The 14562-nt window shown below is 39.0% G+C and overlaps 1 protein-coding gene and 1 long non-coding RNA gene across 3 annotated transcripts in view; one reads left to right on the forward strand and one right to left on the reverse strand.

Moving 5' to 3' along the window:
- LOC128647790 (receptor-interacting serine/threonine-protein kinase 2) overlaps positions 1-14562 on the reverse strand; it is a 248823-nt gene that overhangs the window by 113730 nt on the left and 120531 nt on the right. For both annotated transcript variants that reach the window (XM_053700516.1, XM_053700522.1), the window contains exon 7: positions 5445-5615. In XM_053700516.1, the coding sequence (XP_053556491.1) occupies positions 5445-5615 (171 nt within the window). The remainder of the gene's footprint in view (positions 1-5444; positions 5616-14562) is intronic.
- The window catches only part of LOC128647808 (uncharacterized), a 161683-nt gene that overhangs the window by 82749 nt on the left and 64372 nt on the right, over positions 1-14562 (forward strand). The window lies entirely within an intron of this gene.

Consider the following 14562-nt stretch of genomic DNA (forward strand, 5'->3'; position numbering starts at 1 on the left):
TCTATCATAATCATGAAAGAAAAAAACATAAATTATGCTTACCAGAAAATGTCCTTTCCTTCTGTATGAGGAGAGTCCACGGCTTCATTCCTTACTTGTGGGAAATACAGAACCTGGCCACCAGGAGGAGGCAAAGACACCCGTAGCCCCACCTGGGTTCAAACCCACCTTCTACTACAGAAGCGGTGGAGCTAACCCTAACGCCTTGAAATCTTGATCATCTTCCCCATCTGATACAAATGTTCGAGCAGGAAATGATGAAAGGGAACATACGATCCTGAGGAGTATGCTCATAGAGAGGGTCGCTGGCAATGAGCCGAAGTGGGCCTCCGCCCACCATCAAACACGAGACCCCCCATCTAGCAGGAGGAACTCTCCTTCTCCAAAAGAAGATCTCCAAAAGAAGATCTCCCCACTGAGAGGTACCATCTGGTATGAACCCAGAAGACCATATCCTCCAAGCAGAAAGCTCACTGAGGAACCAAAAGAACAATTGGAAGAGAACTCTCAACCCACGGACTTCCCTAGGACACTCTCTCCCCATGGACAAGGAAGCAACAAAGTCAAAACCGCTCCGGAAGAGCTTAAGAGAAAAAATTCTCATAACAGGGAGATCTGAACGGAACACTGGGATTGATTTCCCCAGCCAGTATACCATGTAAGTCTGTTAAGACAGATACACCAACTCCATGCCAAAGTCTCAAGCTCGGCTGTGTATATCACTCTCCACCCCCTCGTCTTTAGACCGCTGCTTCATAACTGCTGTTTCTGTTTCTATATGGAGCTTGATAAATGGGCCTCTATATCTTTAACTGAATGCTATGAGGATCTATTACTAATGCATCTGGTAATCCAGTAAAACAAATTTCTCTAAAAAAAATAATAATGTAACAACACATTGCAAGTGAGGTTTGTTTTAATGTGCAGGTAGTAGATAGAGATGAGGGCCTTAAACCAGGAACATCACTTTCAGTGCCTGCAATCTTCACCTGTTACATCAGTGCTGCTGCAGTTTCAATGCAGTGACTCACAAAGCACCCAATACGATCTTCCTCTCTAATGCCCACACATTTAGCTACAATATAAGTCATACAGGTTAAGCCATTCACATATTCTATGACTAATTAAAAATGAATTGCAATAAAAGTATACAACAGGCATGGATATGCATTGTAGAAGTCACAGCTATTAACTGCACTGGATGAGACCAGGAAGGGAGCCGGGCAGCACTTGCAGGGTAAGATCTGGGCTGTGTGCAGCAAGTGAATGTGCAGCTCCTGGCAGTGATGTGTGTGAAGAGGGAGAGTGCCTAGTAAGTAGTGTTAGAAGGGATTGTGTATAACAGGGAGTGGTGTGTGGACAGATTGTGTATATCAGCAGTGTGTGCACAGATTGTGTATAACAGGGAGCATTGTGTGCACAGATTGTGTATAACAGGGAGTATTGTGTGCACAGATTGTGTATAACAGGGAGCATTGTGTGCACAGATTGTGTATAACAGGGAGTATTGTGTGCACAGATTGTGTATAACAGGGAGTATTGTGTGCACAGATTGTGTATAACAGGGAGAAGTGTGTGCACAGATTGTGTATAACAGGGAGTAGTGTGTGCACAGATTGTGTATATCAGCAGTGTGTGCACAGATTGTGTATAACAGGGAGCATTGTGTGCACAGATTGTGTATAACAGGGAGTAGTGTGTGCACAGATTGTGTATAACAGCAGTGTGTGCGCAGATTGTGTATAACAGGGAGTAGTGTGTGCACAGATTGTGTATAACAGGGAGTAGTGTGTGCACAGATTGTGTATAACAGCAGTGTGTGCACAGATTGTGTATAACAGGGAGTAGTGTGTGCACAGATTGTGTATAACAGGGAGCATTGTGTGCACAGATTGTGTATAACAGGGAGTAGTGTGTGCACAGATTGTGTATAACAGGGAGTAGTGTGTGCATAGATTGTGTATAACAGGGAGTAGTGTGTGCCCAGATTGTGTATAACAGGGAGTAGTGTGTGCACAGATTGTGTATAACAGGGAGTAGTGTGTGCATAGATTGTGTATAACAGGGAGTAGTGTGTGCCCAGATTGTGTATAACAGGGAGTAGTGTGTGCACAGATTGTGTATAACAGCAGTGTATGCACAGATTGTGTATAACAGGGAGTAGTGTGTGCACAAATTGTGTATAACAGGGAGTAGTGTGTGCACAGATTGTGTATAACAAGGAGTAGTGTGTGCACAGATTGTGTATAACAGCAGTTTATGCACAGATTGTGTATAACATGGAGTAGTGTGTGCACAGATTGTGTATATCAGCAGTGTGTACACAGATTGTGTATAACAGGGAGCATTGTGTGCACAGATTGTGTATAACAGGGAGTAGTGTGTGCACAGATTGTGTATAACAGGGAGTAGTGTGTGCACAGATTGTCTATAACAGCAGTGTGTGCACAGATTGTGTATAACAGGGAGCAGTGTGTGTACAGATTGTGTATATAAACATAAAAATACAGAGACACACTTAAATATAACTATATAAATTTCTGTGCTTGTTCACAAGGCCAGTACCACTCAGGGTGCAGTCTATGTTAACACACTATGCCTTTCACAGAGGAAAAATATCCTGTAGCATATCAGTTTGACCCTGCCCAATGACAGTCCAGAGCCGAAATACCAGGCAATTCTTCTCTGAACAAGAGAAAACAACAAACCCCAGACGTACGTTTCGGTCTCCCTTGGGCCTCGTCAGTAAGGTGCAGTTGCATCTCTCTAGGGCATATGTGCAAGAAGTCCAAGTCTGGTTTTCCCTTTTTACTCTTAGGGAGACCCAAGAGTAATTTGCATTAAAACATAAAAATAGAGACACACTCAACAGACAGAACATAAGCTAGAAAAAATTCTGTGCTTGTTCACAAGGCCAGTACCACTCAGGGTGCAGTCTCTTTTAACACACTATGCCCTTTCACAGAGAAAAAATATCCTGTAGCATATTAGTCTGATGGTGCCTGGCTATGTCAGGCTTTACCTCTCTAACGCACATGCGGTTAAAAAAAAAAGGCATTTTTTTAAAAAAACTGGACAGTAGACTGGAACCTTTTTTGGCTGAATAAATTTTTCCAAATAGGGGGGCTATTGGAGAAATTATATTTATTCAGCCAAAAAAATGTATTTTCTTTCTTTTTCCCAGAGGGTTCACGTGCGGCTGTGCTCATATGGAAGAGCCTCCACTGATATTATTCATATATTATTCATATGATTAGTTTATTGAGAGTGACAACAAACTGATAACAGAACGAATTTGCATTAAAACATAAAAATAGAGACACACTCAACAGACAGAACATAAGCTAGAAAAAATTCTGTGCTTGTTCACAAGGCCAGTACCACTCAGTGTGCAGTCTCTTTTAACACACTATGCCCTTTCACAGAGAAAAAATATCCTGTAGCATATCAGTCTGATGGTGCCCAATGACAGTCCAGCACCGAAATACCAGGCAATTCTTCTCTGAACAAGAGAAAACAACAAACCCGAGACATAAGTTTCGGCCTCCCTTGGGCCTCGCCAGTGAGGTGCAGTTGCATCTCTCTAGGGCATGTGTGCAAGGAGTCCACGTCTGGTTTCCCCACACACTGTATAACAGCAATGTGTGAACAGATTTTTACCTTCACCTTGGTCCAGCACGCAGAAGACTATTTCCCCCATGAAGCATCTCACATTCGTGTTTTGCAACTGCATCACTAATGATGTTGTCTCTTTAACTTAATTTTTCTTTTAATTTACTTTAGCTGTTTTCAAGTTGTTTTTGCATATATTAGAGTGGACTGTTTAATAGAGGGAGGTTGTGGTTCAGAGGTGAATTTTTCTGTGAGATATTAGTTTCACAAAGGTGTTTTATTGAATGAAGGTTCATGAGTCATTCTACCTATCGCAGTAGAACAGAAGTAAACTGACAAATTCCGGCAGACACTGTGGGGTAAATTTATCATGGTGCGGACAGACATGATCCGTTATAGCGAATCATGTCTGCCACACATCGATAAATGCTGACAGCATACGCTGTTGGCATTTATCATTGTACCAGCAGTTCTTGTGAACTGTTGATGCAATACCGCCCCCTGCAGATTCATGGCCAATCGGCCGCTAACAGGGGGTGTCAATCAACTTTGCTTTGTTCCCTTGGTATTCTTTGTTGAAAGCTAAACCTAGGTAGGTTCAAATTGATTTTTAAGTCCTTGAAGGCAGCCCCTTATCTCAATGAATTTCACAGTTAGACAGTGCTAGCTCATATGGCTGTCTGCAGAGGCTTAGATACAAGGTAGTCACAGAGGTAAAAAGTAACAGTGTTGGTTATTCAAAACTTGGGAATGGGTAATAAAGGGATTATCTATATTTTTAAACAATAACAATTGTCAAGTAGACTGTCCCTTTAAGTAAAGGTGTGTGTGAGTGTGTCAATGTGAGTGTACCAGTAATTATGATATAATGTCACTTTGTGAGTGGGTCACTGTTTGAGCAGTTCAGGTAAACTGTCTCAGTGTAATCAGTGTGTCTGTGTCACTATTCTGTATATAATTAGGATAAAAGAGATAACCAATGCTTAGTTTGTGTCTTTAAAAGGAAAAGAGTTAAAGGGATAAAGTTATGTGTGTGAAGAAGGACAGCAGCCTAGTAAGAAGTGTTAGACAGAAATCAAAATTAAACATTAAATGGACTGGATAGAGCAAGACATCTTAAACAACTTTCAAATTTGTTTCTGTAATCACTTTTGCGTAGTTCTCTTGGTATCATTTGCTAAAGAGTAATCCTAGGTGAGCTCAGGAGCGTGCACATGTCTATCCATCTGGCAGCAGTGTATGCAGCATTGTTTATAGCAATGTTATACATAGATACAAACCCCGCTGCCATAGACTGCTAAAAACACCCGCACTCTCCTGAGCTCATATCAGCCTACCTAGTTTTACTCTTAACAAAGGATATCAAGAGAACAAAGCAAATTGGAAAGTTGCTTACAAATCACATGCTCTACCCAAATCATGAAAGTTTCATTTTGGCTTTACTGTTCCTTTAATTAACTAGTCCCTGCTCCTTGTCTGTTAGCAAGAAAAGTACCTGCTCAGTTATAAGAAATATATATGCTAAATTAGTGACAGAGCCTAATGAGGATTTTGGGGAGGGTCTATTGAATTTTACCAGTGAGCTCCTTGGTACAACCTAACAATGCCTTTGCTATTACTGGGGAAGGTGCCCCTCTTTTCATGTAAATGGTCTGAGCATGAAGGATGCTATTGAAGCAATGCAGAAGTTCTGCTATGGGCAAGTCGTTGCTTTAAGGGGTTGCTGACAAAATGAAATATGGTTATATGTACAATGCTGAATTTATCTGACCTCTCAATTCTTCACTGTAGAGTTTTCTTTAGCAGAAGTGTTTAGAAGGTACAAAACTAACCAGTCATTTTAGGCCTTGTGGATGGAGTTCCGTGCCAACATAGGTTGATCTGCTGTACCAGGCAGTTTATCAGCGTAGGAGAGATTTCCTCTGGCTTTAGAAAGGCCTCCACATTAGGCTGTGGCCTTAGACCCATTGAAATTAAGGTTTCCAGCTTCAATGAGTTTTCATCTATAAAACAAACATGAATAATAAGAAATGGAATAGATCCCACAAGTAATACATACATGCAAAATACCACAGTATTCTATATTAGTTTATATATTTGTATAACTATCATGGCCTGCAGAATGTGATGGTTCTTTATAAATAAGCAATGCTATATGCTGTAAATATTATAAGGAAATGTAATAGTACAATTAATATAATATGATTGTATGTTTATCTAATAATAAGCAAATAATCTACTATATATGTTTTAGTTCACTCTAGCAGAAATAATGTATCCTCCTCAATAAACGCTGGAATTTCGCAGTGTATTTGTGGCGAGGCTGATTCGCCTAAGTTATCAAGCCCTAGATACGGGCAAAAGTAGAATTTTGTGACGTAAGCTTCGATCCGCCGGACTCATTCCCACACAGATCGATTCTTACGTCACTCCAGATGTTCCGCACACAAGTGCGGCACAATCTGACTACTTTTGCTAGTTATCAAAAAACTAGCAGCTACGCTCGGCACTTTTACGGCCCAGCGTACCTGGTTTTCAATCCGCCGCCATGGAGGCAGCGGATCCCATAGGAATCAATGGGAGTCTGACAATAGCGAAAGTTCATGTTCGCTGCTGACAGACATCCCATTGATTCATATGGGAGATGTCTGCACCTAACACCCTAACATGTACCCCGAGTCTAAACACCACTAATCTGTCCCCCCTACACCGCCACAACTAAAAAAAAGTGTTTACCCCCTAAACCGCCGCTCCCGGAGCCCACTGCAAGCTATAATAAACATGTTAACCCCTAAACCGCCGCTCCCTTACCCCGCCGCAATAATATAATATATGTATTAACCCCTAAACCGCCGCTCCCGGACCCCACCGCAACCTATATTAAATTTATTAACCCCTATTCTGCCCCCCCTACACCGCCGCCACTGTAATAAATTTATTAACCCCTATCCTGCCCCCCACTACACCGTCGCCACTGTAATAAAATTATTAACCTCTAAACCTAAGTCTAACACTAACCCTAACACCCCCCTAACTTAATTATTAATTAAATAAATCTAAATAATATTTATCTTATGAACTAAATTAATCCTATTTAAAACTAAATACTTACCTTTAAAATAAACCCTAATATAGCTACAATATAAATAATAATTATATTGTAGCTATCTTAGGATTTATTTTTATTTTACAGGCAAATTTCAATTTATTTTAACTAGGTACAATAGCTATTAAATAGTTATTAACTATTTAATAGCTTACCTAGCTAAAATAAATAGAAATTAACCTGTAAAATAATAACTAACCTAAGTTACAATTACACCTAACACTACACTATACTTTAATAAATTATTCCTATTTAAAACTAAATACTTACCTGTAAAATAAACCCTAAGATAGCTACAATATAATTAATAATTACATTGTAGCTATTTTAGGATTTATATTTATTTTACAGGTAACTTTGTATTTATTTTAGCTAGTTAGAATAGTTATTAAATAGTTATTAACTATTTAATAACTACCTAGCTAAAAGAAATATAAAATTACCTGTAAAATAAATCCTAACCTAAGTTACAATTAACCTAACACTACATTATCATTAAATTAATTAAATAAATTAACTACAAATAACTACAATTAAATAGAATTACATAAACTAACTAAGTTACAAAAAATAAAAAAAAATAAGTTACAAACATTTAAAATATATTACAACAATTTTAAGCTACTTACACCTAATCTAAGCCCCCTAATAAAATAACAAAGCCCCCCAAAATAAAAAAATGCCCTACCCTATTCTAAATTTAAAAAGTTCAAAGCTCTTTTACCTTACCAGCCCTTAAAAGGGCCTTTCGTGGGGCATGCCCTAAAGAATTCAGCTCTTTTGCTTGTAAAAGAAAAATACAACCCCCCCAACATTAAAACCCACCACCCACATACCCCTAATCTAACCCAAACCCCCCTTTAAAAAACCTAACACTACCCCCCTGAAGATCATCCTACCTTGAGTCGTCTTCACTCAGCCGAGCAGCGATGGAACCGAAGAGGAGATCTGGAGCGGCAGAAGTTATCCTCCAAGGGGCGCTGAAGAAATCTTCCATCCGATGAAGTGATCCTCCAAGCGGCGCTGAAGAAGTCTTCCATCCGATGAAGTGGCGCTGAAGAAGTGGATCAGATTGAGCTCGCATTCTATTGGCTGATCGGAACTACCAATAGAATGTGAGCTCAATCTGATTGGATCAGCCAATCGGATTGAACTTCAATCTGATTGGCTGATTCAATCAGCCAATCAGATTTTTCCTACTTTAATTCCGATTGGCTGATAGAATCCTATCAGCCAATCGGAATTGAAGGGACGCCATCTTGGATGATGTCCCTTAAAGGAGCCTTCATTCGTCGGTAGTACTTCGGGCCAGCAGGATGTTCCGCATCGGAGGTCTGCAAGATGGATCCTGAAGAAGAAGATTGAAGACCCCGCTTGGAAGATGACATCGCCCGGATCAAGCGCCGCTTGGAGGATCACTTCATCGGATGGAAGACTTCTTCAGCGCCGCTTGGAGGATCACTTCATCGGATGGAAGATTTCTTCAGCGCCCCTTGGAGGATAACTTCTGCCGCTCCGGATCTCCTCTTCGGTTCCACTGCTCGGCTGAGTGAAGACGACTCAAGGTAGGATGATCTTCAGGGGGGTAGTGTTAGGTTTTTTTAAGGGGGGTTTGGGTTAGATTAGGGGTATGTGGGTGTTGGGTTTTAATGTTGGGGGGGGTTTGTATTTTTCTTTTACAGGCAAAAGAGCTGAATTCTTTGGTGCATGCCCCACAAAAGGCCCTTTTAAAGGGCTGGTAAGGTAAAAGAGCTTTGAACTTTTTTAATTTAGAATAGGGTAGGGCATTTTTTTATTTTGGGGGGCTTTGTTATTTTATTAGGGGGCTTAGATTAGGTGTAAGTAGCTTAAAATTGTTGTAATATTTTTTAAATGTTTGTAACTTATTTTTTTTTATTTTTTGTAACTTAGCATTTTTTATTTTTTGTACTTTAGTTAGTTTATGTAATTGTATTTAATTGTAGTGATTTGTAGTTAGTTAATTTATTTAATTAATTTAATGATAGTGTAGGGTTAGGTTTAATTGTAACTTAGGTTAGGATTTATTTTACAGGTAATTTTGTATTTCTTTTAGCTAGGTAGTTATTAAATAGTTAATAACTATTTAATAACTATTCTAACTAGCTAAAATAAATACAAAGTTACCTGTAAAATAAATATAAATCCTAAAATAGCTACAATGTAATTATTAATTATATTGTAGCTATCTTAGGGTTTATTTTACAGGTAAGTATTTAGTTTTAAATAGGAATAATTTATTAAAGTATAGTGTAGTGTTAGGTGTAATTGTAACTTAGGTTAGTTTTTATTTTACAGGTTAATTTCTCTTTATTTTAGCTAGGTAAGCTATTAAATAGTTAATAACTATTTAATAGCTATTGTACCTAGTTAAAATAAATTGAAATTTGGGGGGGCGGAGCCAGCTGTTAACATGGCCGGACGTGTTTTCATGAAGCTCCTGGCTTTACATTTATGAATACAAAGCCCAACCGATGCAGGATGAGCCTAAGCTTCTAATAATCTAATATTCTCACATCTGATGCAACTGCCAGCTATCCCAAGCTAAGGGAGATGAAATAACACTGCATTGAGGATATTATACTGATTCTATCTTCTCAGACACGCTACGTGACGCCTGGCCTAAAACAGAGACATGGAAAATATAACTGCATCTCTCCTGAGTCAGATAAAGGATTTGCTGGAGCGTCATAATCAAACTTTACTAGATGCAATTGAAGAGGCTTACAACCCTACTCCTACGCATACCGCCTTCCTGTCTATCCTAGCCCAATATGAGGAGGAGTGTGGCGATATAGAGCAAGCAGCGAATCCCCGACCGCCGCCATCTTTACTAATAAGTCCTGCACAGAATACATCAGGCTGCGATATTGCGGAGGCTTGGGAAATCACCATCCCTGAGAAGATACGGGAACCAGAGGCTGCGCTATGTGGCCTGCGAATAGACCTACCTAGTGATAGACACGGAGTAACATTACTGGCTGACCCACTTCAGTGCGTTGATGCTTGGCGGTGGGTGCAGGGACCGCGCCCGACTTCCGACTACCAGTTATCTTACCGGCACTCCCTCAAACTACATAGACTGCCCGGAGCGGACACCAGAAGGCTGACAGATCTCGGGGCTTTTGATTTACATTTATGCGACTATCGCAACTTGGCTATTGAGGAGAGCTGGCCGCCGCCATTAGAGCAAGTATTTCAAGTGCAGCATACTACTTGCGGCCTTAGAAGAGGAATTGGCTAAACCTGCAAAAGTTGAACCTGCTCCCTTGTTCGGTATTTTTTGGGACTGATAGACTCTGGTTTTGATGTGTATCTCATAACAACGCTGTGGACTACTGTAGATGCAACTTTAAATATGCTTAATTTCCATTGAATGTATCACGCTTATCACAATACCAAGCAGATCACTTATGTTTCTTTGTTACTACTGCATTTTATTGATATGCTATATCTTGTTATAATATTTAGCAGCTAAGTTCTCTTGTGACACGCAAACAGTATTCACTTACCCCAAGCAATGTTATGAACCTGGTCTTTCTGCATGTTTAGAGATTTTTGTAACTAGCACACCCAGACATAAACGTGCTACTTAACAATCTGTTTATATATTCGAGCCGCTGCTGCAATGTATGACTATATTATGCTCTGTTATAATATTTACCTGTTAAGCCCTCTTAGGGGATGCAAATAATATTTATAAATATTAGTGACAGATAAGGATGAGAAGATTTCTCTATTTCAGGGCCCAACGTTTCTTCCACATAATTCAGCCCTATGTCCAAGATGTTCACAGCTTTTTTCAAGCCCATGTGGATATCATTGGCAATTAAATGTAAGATCATCCCTATTCACTCCTGTGTTCATTTTTTATAGAACTAGATTATCACCTCCTTAGGTAATTAGAATCTCAACATCCTCATACTTTATGTACATGCATGGAGTTTTAAGCGAACTTGCCTACTTAGCAAATTGCTGCCAGCGGCCGGGGCGGCGCGTTACCTACTTGTTATAAAAATATAGCTTCATAGCATAGTGTTACACCATAATACAAATTGTTGTACATAAGCTCTGTTTTTATCCTCTGCCACATACCAAAACTGTGCACTTGTTCTCAGTATTTTATTTCAAATTGGTGTATAAAAGGGACAGATGTTTGAGATTTCAATATTAACCCTATTTGCAGGTGTATATGGGAAATACTGTAATTACATGGCTTACTAATGTCTAACACATAGGTGAATTTCTAATACCCCAGGATGCCCTGTTTTCCATAGCAGGCTGGACCTGCAATAGCACTGAATTGTACAATTTATCATCCTTATATTCAGTTCTAGTCATACATGCATCAAATATAGTATTTATCCATTATATAATTAGCCTATAAGCTATCTACTATACTTCAATAACCACCTCCTTCCCCAATATATTATAATGTACCTCCATATTTGACATACACTCTATTCATAGTATCTATTTTGTCTCCTAACATCAGGAGACTTAAAAAAGCGGTTTCTCTTAGCTAACCTTCCACCTCCCCCCCCCACTCCCCCTATAATGTACCTCCTATTGTTGGAGGGCTAACTATATGGCTTATCTTGTCTATGCCATACTCTAACTATTTATACCTACATACTTTACCACACTATTTACACAACAAGTTTATATATTTACTCTTATTATTGCTTCCAATACCAATTACTACCTATTCTAAAAATTTAAAAATCCGAGGTTTATTAATGAGATCCAAAAGTGGTCTCCTTAGTTATAATTTCCTTCTTTTGCTTCATTGCTGCATGTGGCTTTTGTTGGCCCAAAAGTATTTTATTATGTCATATAGTAGGTTCCTGACGGATCAACACTCTATCTATATAATGTTTGCTAGCTATGTAACTTGTTGGCTATACGTCTTTTCCATGTCTATTTTATTACTCTTGTGACATTGAAGCCTTATTTCATATGACATGAGTATTTGTTATGAAGTTTTATGTATACCTTTCACTAAACCTCAATAAAAATTATAATTAAAAAAAAAAAAATAAAAAAAAAAATTGAAATTTGCCTGTAAAATAAAAATAAATCCTAACATAGCTACAATATAATTATTATTTATATTGTAGCTATATTAGGGTTTATTTTAAAGGTAAGTATTTAGTTTTAAATAGGATTAATTTAATTCATAATAGAAATATTATTTAGATTTATTTAATTAATATTTAAGTTAGGGGCTGTTAGGGTTAGTGTTAGATTTAGGTTTAGGGGTTAATAATTTTATTACAGTGGCGGCGGTGTAGTGGGGGGCAGGATAGGGGTTAATAAATTTATTATAGGTGGCAACGGTGTAGGGGGGGGCAGATTAGGGTTTAATAAGTTTAATATAGGTTGCGGCGGGGTCCTGGAGCGGCGGTTTAGGGGTTAAACTATTTATTTAGTTGCGGCGAGGTGCGGGATCAGCAGGATAGGGGTTAATAACTTTATTATAGAGGGCGACGGTATAGGGGGGGCAGGATAGGGGTTACTAGGTATAATGTAGGTTGCGGCGGTGTCCGGGAGCGGCGGTTTAGAGGTTAATACATTTATAAGAGTTGCGGCGGGGTCTAGGAGCGGCGGTTTAGGGGTTACTAACTTTATTGAGTTGCGGGGGGCTCCTGGGGCGCCGGTATAGGGGGTAGAACAGTGTAGTTTAGTGTGGGTGCTTAGTGACAGGCTAGCAATAAAGCTGTCAAAAAGCAGAAGAGCAGCGAGATTGGATGAGTGATAACTCTCACAGTCTGCTGCTCATCGCCCCGTACTTGGTGCGCGGCTTTTTGACAGATTTATTGATAACTTAGGCAAAATTTTTCAGGTCCGCGGCGGCGATGGTAGGCGAGCTTAGGCGGGCGTATTGGGCCGGCGAAGGCAGGAAAGTTGACACGTTGATAACTACCCCCCTATAGGTCAATGTATATAAAATCACTGGAAAAATAGATGTAGCATCATATTGTATTTGTATCTATCCTTATTTTTTTTTTTTTTTTATTATTATTTTTTATTGGAGGTAAAATAATTAACAGAAATTCAGAGATACAATACATACCAGACATATAACGTTTAACACAACAAAATCTTATCCAATCAGACATAACTGAAAAAAATACAGTTCTAAACAACTTAAACTTTCTGTATCAGATAGAACATTGCAATTCCTCTCTATCCGGATGTCTTATCCGTTACCTCCAATCTTTTTCTCTTTTATACTAATTCCTATTCAGTTTTGAGTTTACAACATAAACAATAATCAACAATTCTCAGGAGAAGATTAAGTTTCAGTTTAGCCGTTATCCATCCGACCTCTGCAGGAGGAGGAGGATGGGAAGGGCGGCATAGAGGGAGAGATAGAGAGAAAAACAGAGGGAAAGAAGGGAAAAGAAAAGAAAGAGAGAAGAGAAAAAAAAAAAAAAAAAAAAAAAAAAAAGGGGAGAGCCTTCCTTACCAACATCCTAATAAAACTGTTTCTGTATTTCTAAGGGGGTATATTAAGATATCTATTTCTTTCTGAGGGAAGATTTTGATGAATCTAGACCATTTCTGAAAAAAGAGAGTTATATCTCTTTCGGAAGCCAGAGTTATGTCCAGCTGCTCGATAAGACATTGCTTTTTCATGTAATTTTTGACTTCTGATATACTCGGAATTGAGATGCTTCGCCATTTATTGAAAATTAAATTCCTTGCAGCCAGAATTGTCATATTTATTATTTTTTTAGAGTTATGAGTGGACGGGATTTCAACAAAAAAAATTACTTCTGCCAGGGAGAGAGAGAAGGGCGAGATTTTCAGCACCCTAGTAAGCCAAAATTCTAATTTTCTCCAAAACTGCATTAATCGAGGACAGGTCCAAATCATATGAACTAAGTCCGCCGCTGGAAGGGAACATTTTGGACACAAATTGAAATTGAAGTTGTGCCATTTAAATCCCTTAAGCGGGGTATAATAGGTTCTATATAAAAGCTTAACATGTGATTCCCTCCAGCTAGCAGACAAAGTAGTTTGTGTTATTGTGACTATAGATTCTTCAACCTGGTTGGGGTCTATGTCTAGATCTTGCGATAAAGAATTCCATTTTTGCGTTATATACTCCAGATTAGATTCACCTTTCTGGCTGACCAATAAATTGTACCAAGTTGAGATGGAGAATATATTATTTTTAACCAGAATAGGCCAGTTATCTAATTTCCCCCAAGACCAGGACCAGCCATATTTACTAATAAGCGAGAAGAGATAATGCCTAGCCTGTAGGTACGCAAAGAAGTCTTTGTTGCTTAGTTCGAATTCCTGTTTTAAGGTCTCAAAAGTTTTAATTAGACCGGCCTCCTGATTTATAAATTGTGTGAGATAAGTCAGTCCGAGGTTATTCCATCTCTGAAAGACCTGCGATTGGGTGCCTCTTTGAAATTCCGGGTTACCGCATAGTCCTTGAAATCTCGGAATAGATAGGTCTATATTTAATTTATGTCCTAATTTTCTCCAAGCTTGTAAAACTGTGTATATAGAACTAAGGCGTTTCACTTCCTTAGGAATCAGGTGTAGTGGGCAGTGGATTAACGCTGTAGGTTTATAAGGATATAATATGCTCATTTCAAGGGTGTTATTCGTGAAATAATTCTTATTTAATAGCCAATCTATCACAGTTCGAGCTAAGAAGACCAAGCTGTAGCTACTAAGGTCTGGCAAAGCCATACCACCGTATCTCCTGGGCAGATGCAATCTAGGGATCGAAATTCGGGGCCTTTTGCATCTCCACAGAAAGTACCGAAGGGCCCTACACAGGCTCTTCCAATCTTTAGTTT

The sequence above is a fragment of the Bombina bombina genome, chromosome 1, assembly GCF_027579735.1.
Source record: "Bombina bombina isolate aBomBom1 chromosome 1, aBomBom1.pri, whole genome shotgun sequence".
NCBI lineage: Eukaryota > Metazoa > Chordata > Amphibia > Anura > Bombinatoridae > Bombina > Bombina bombina.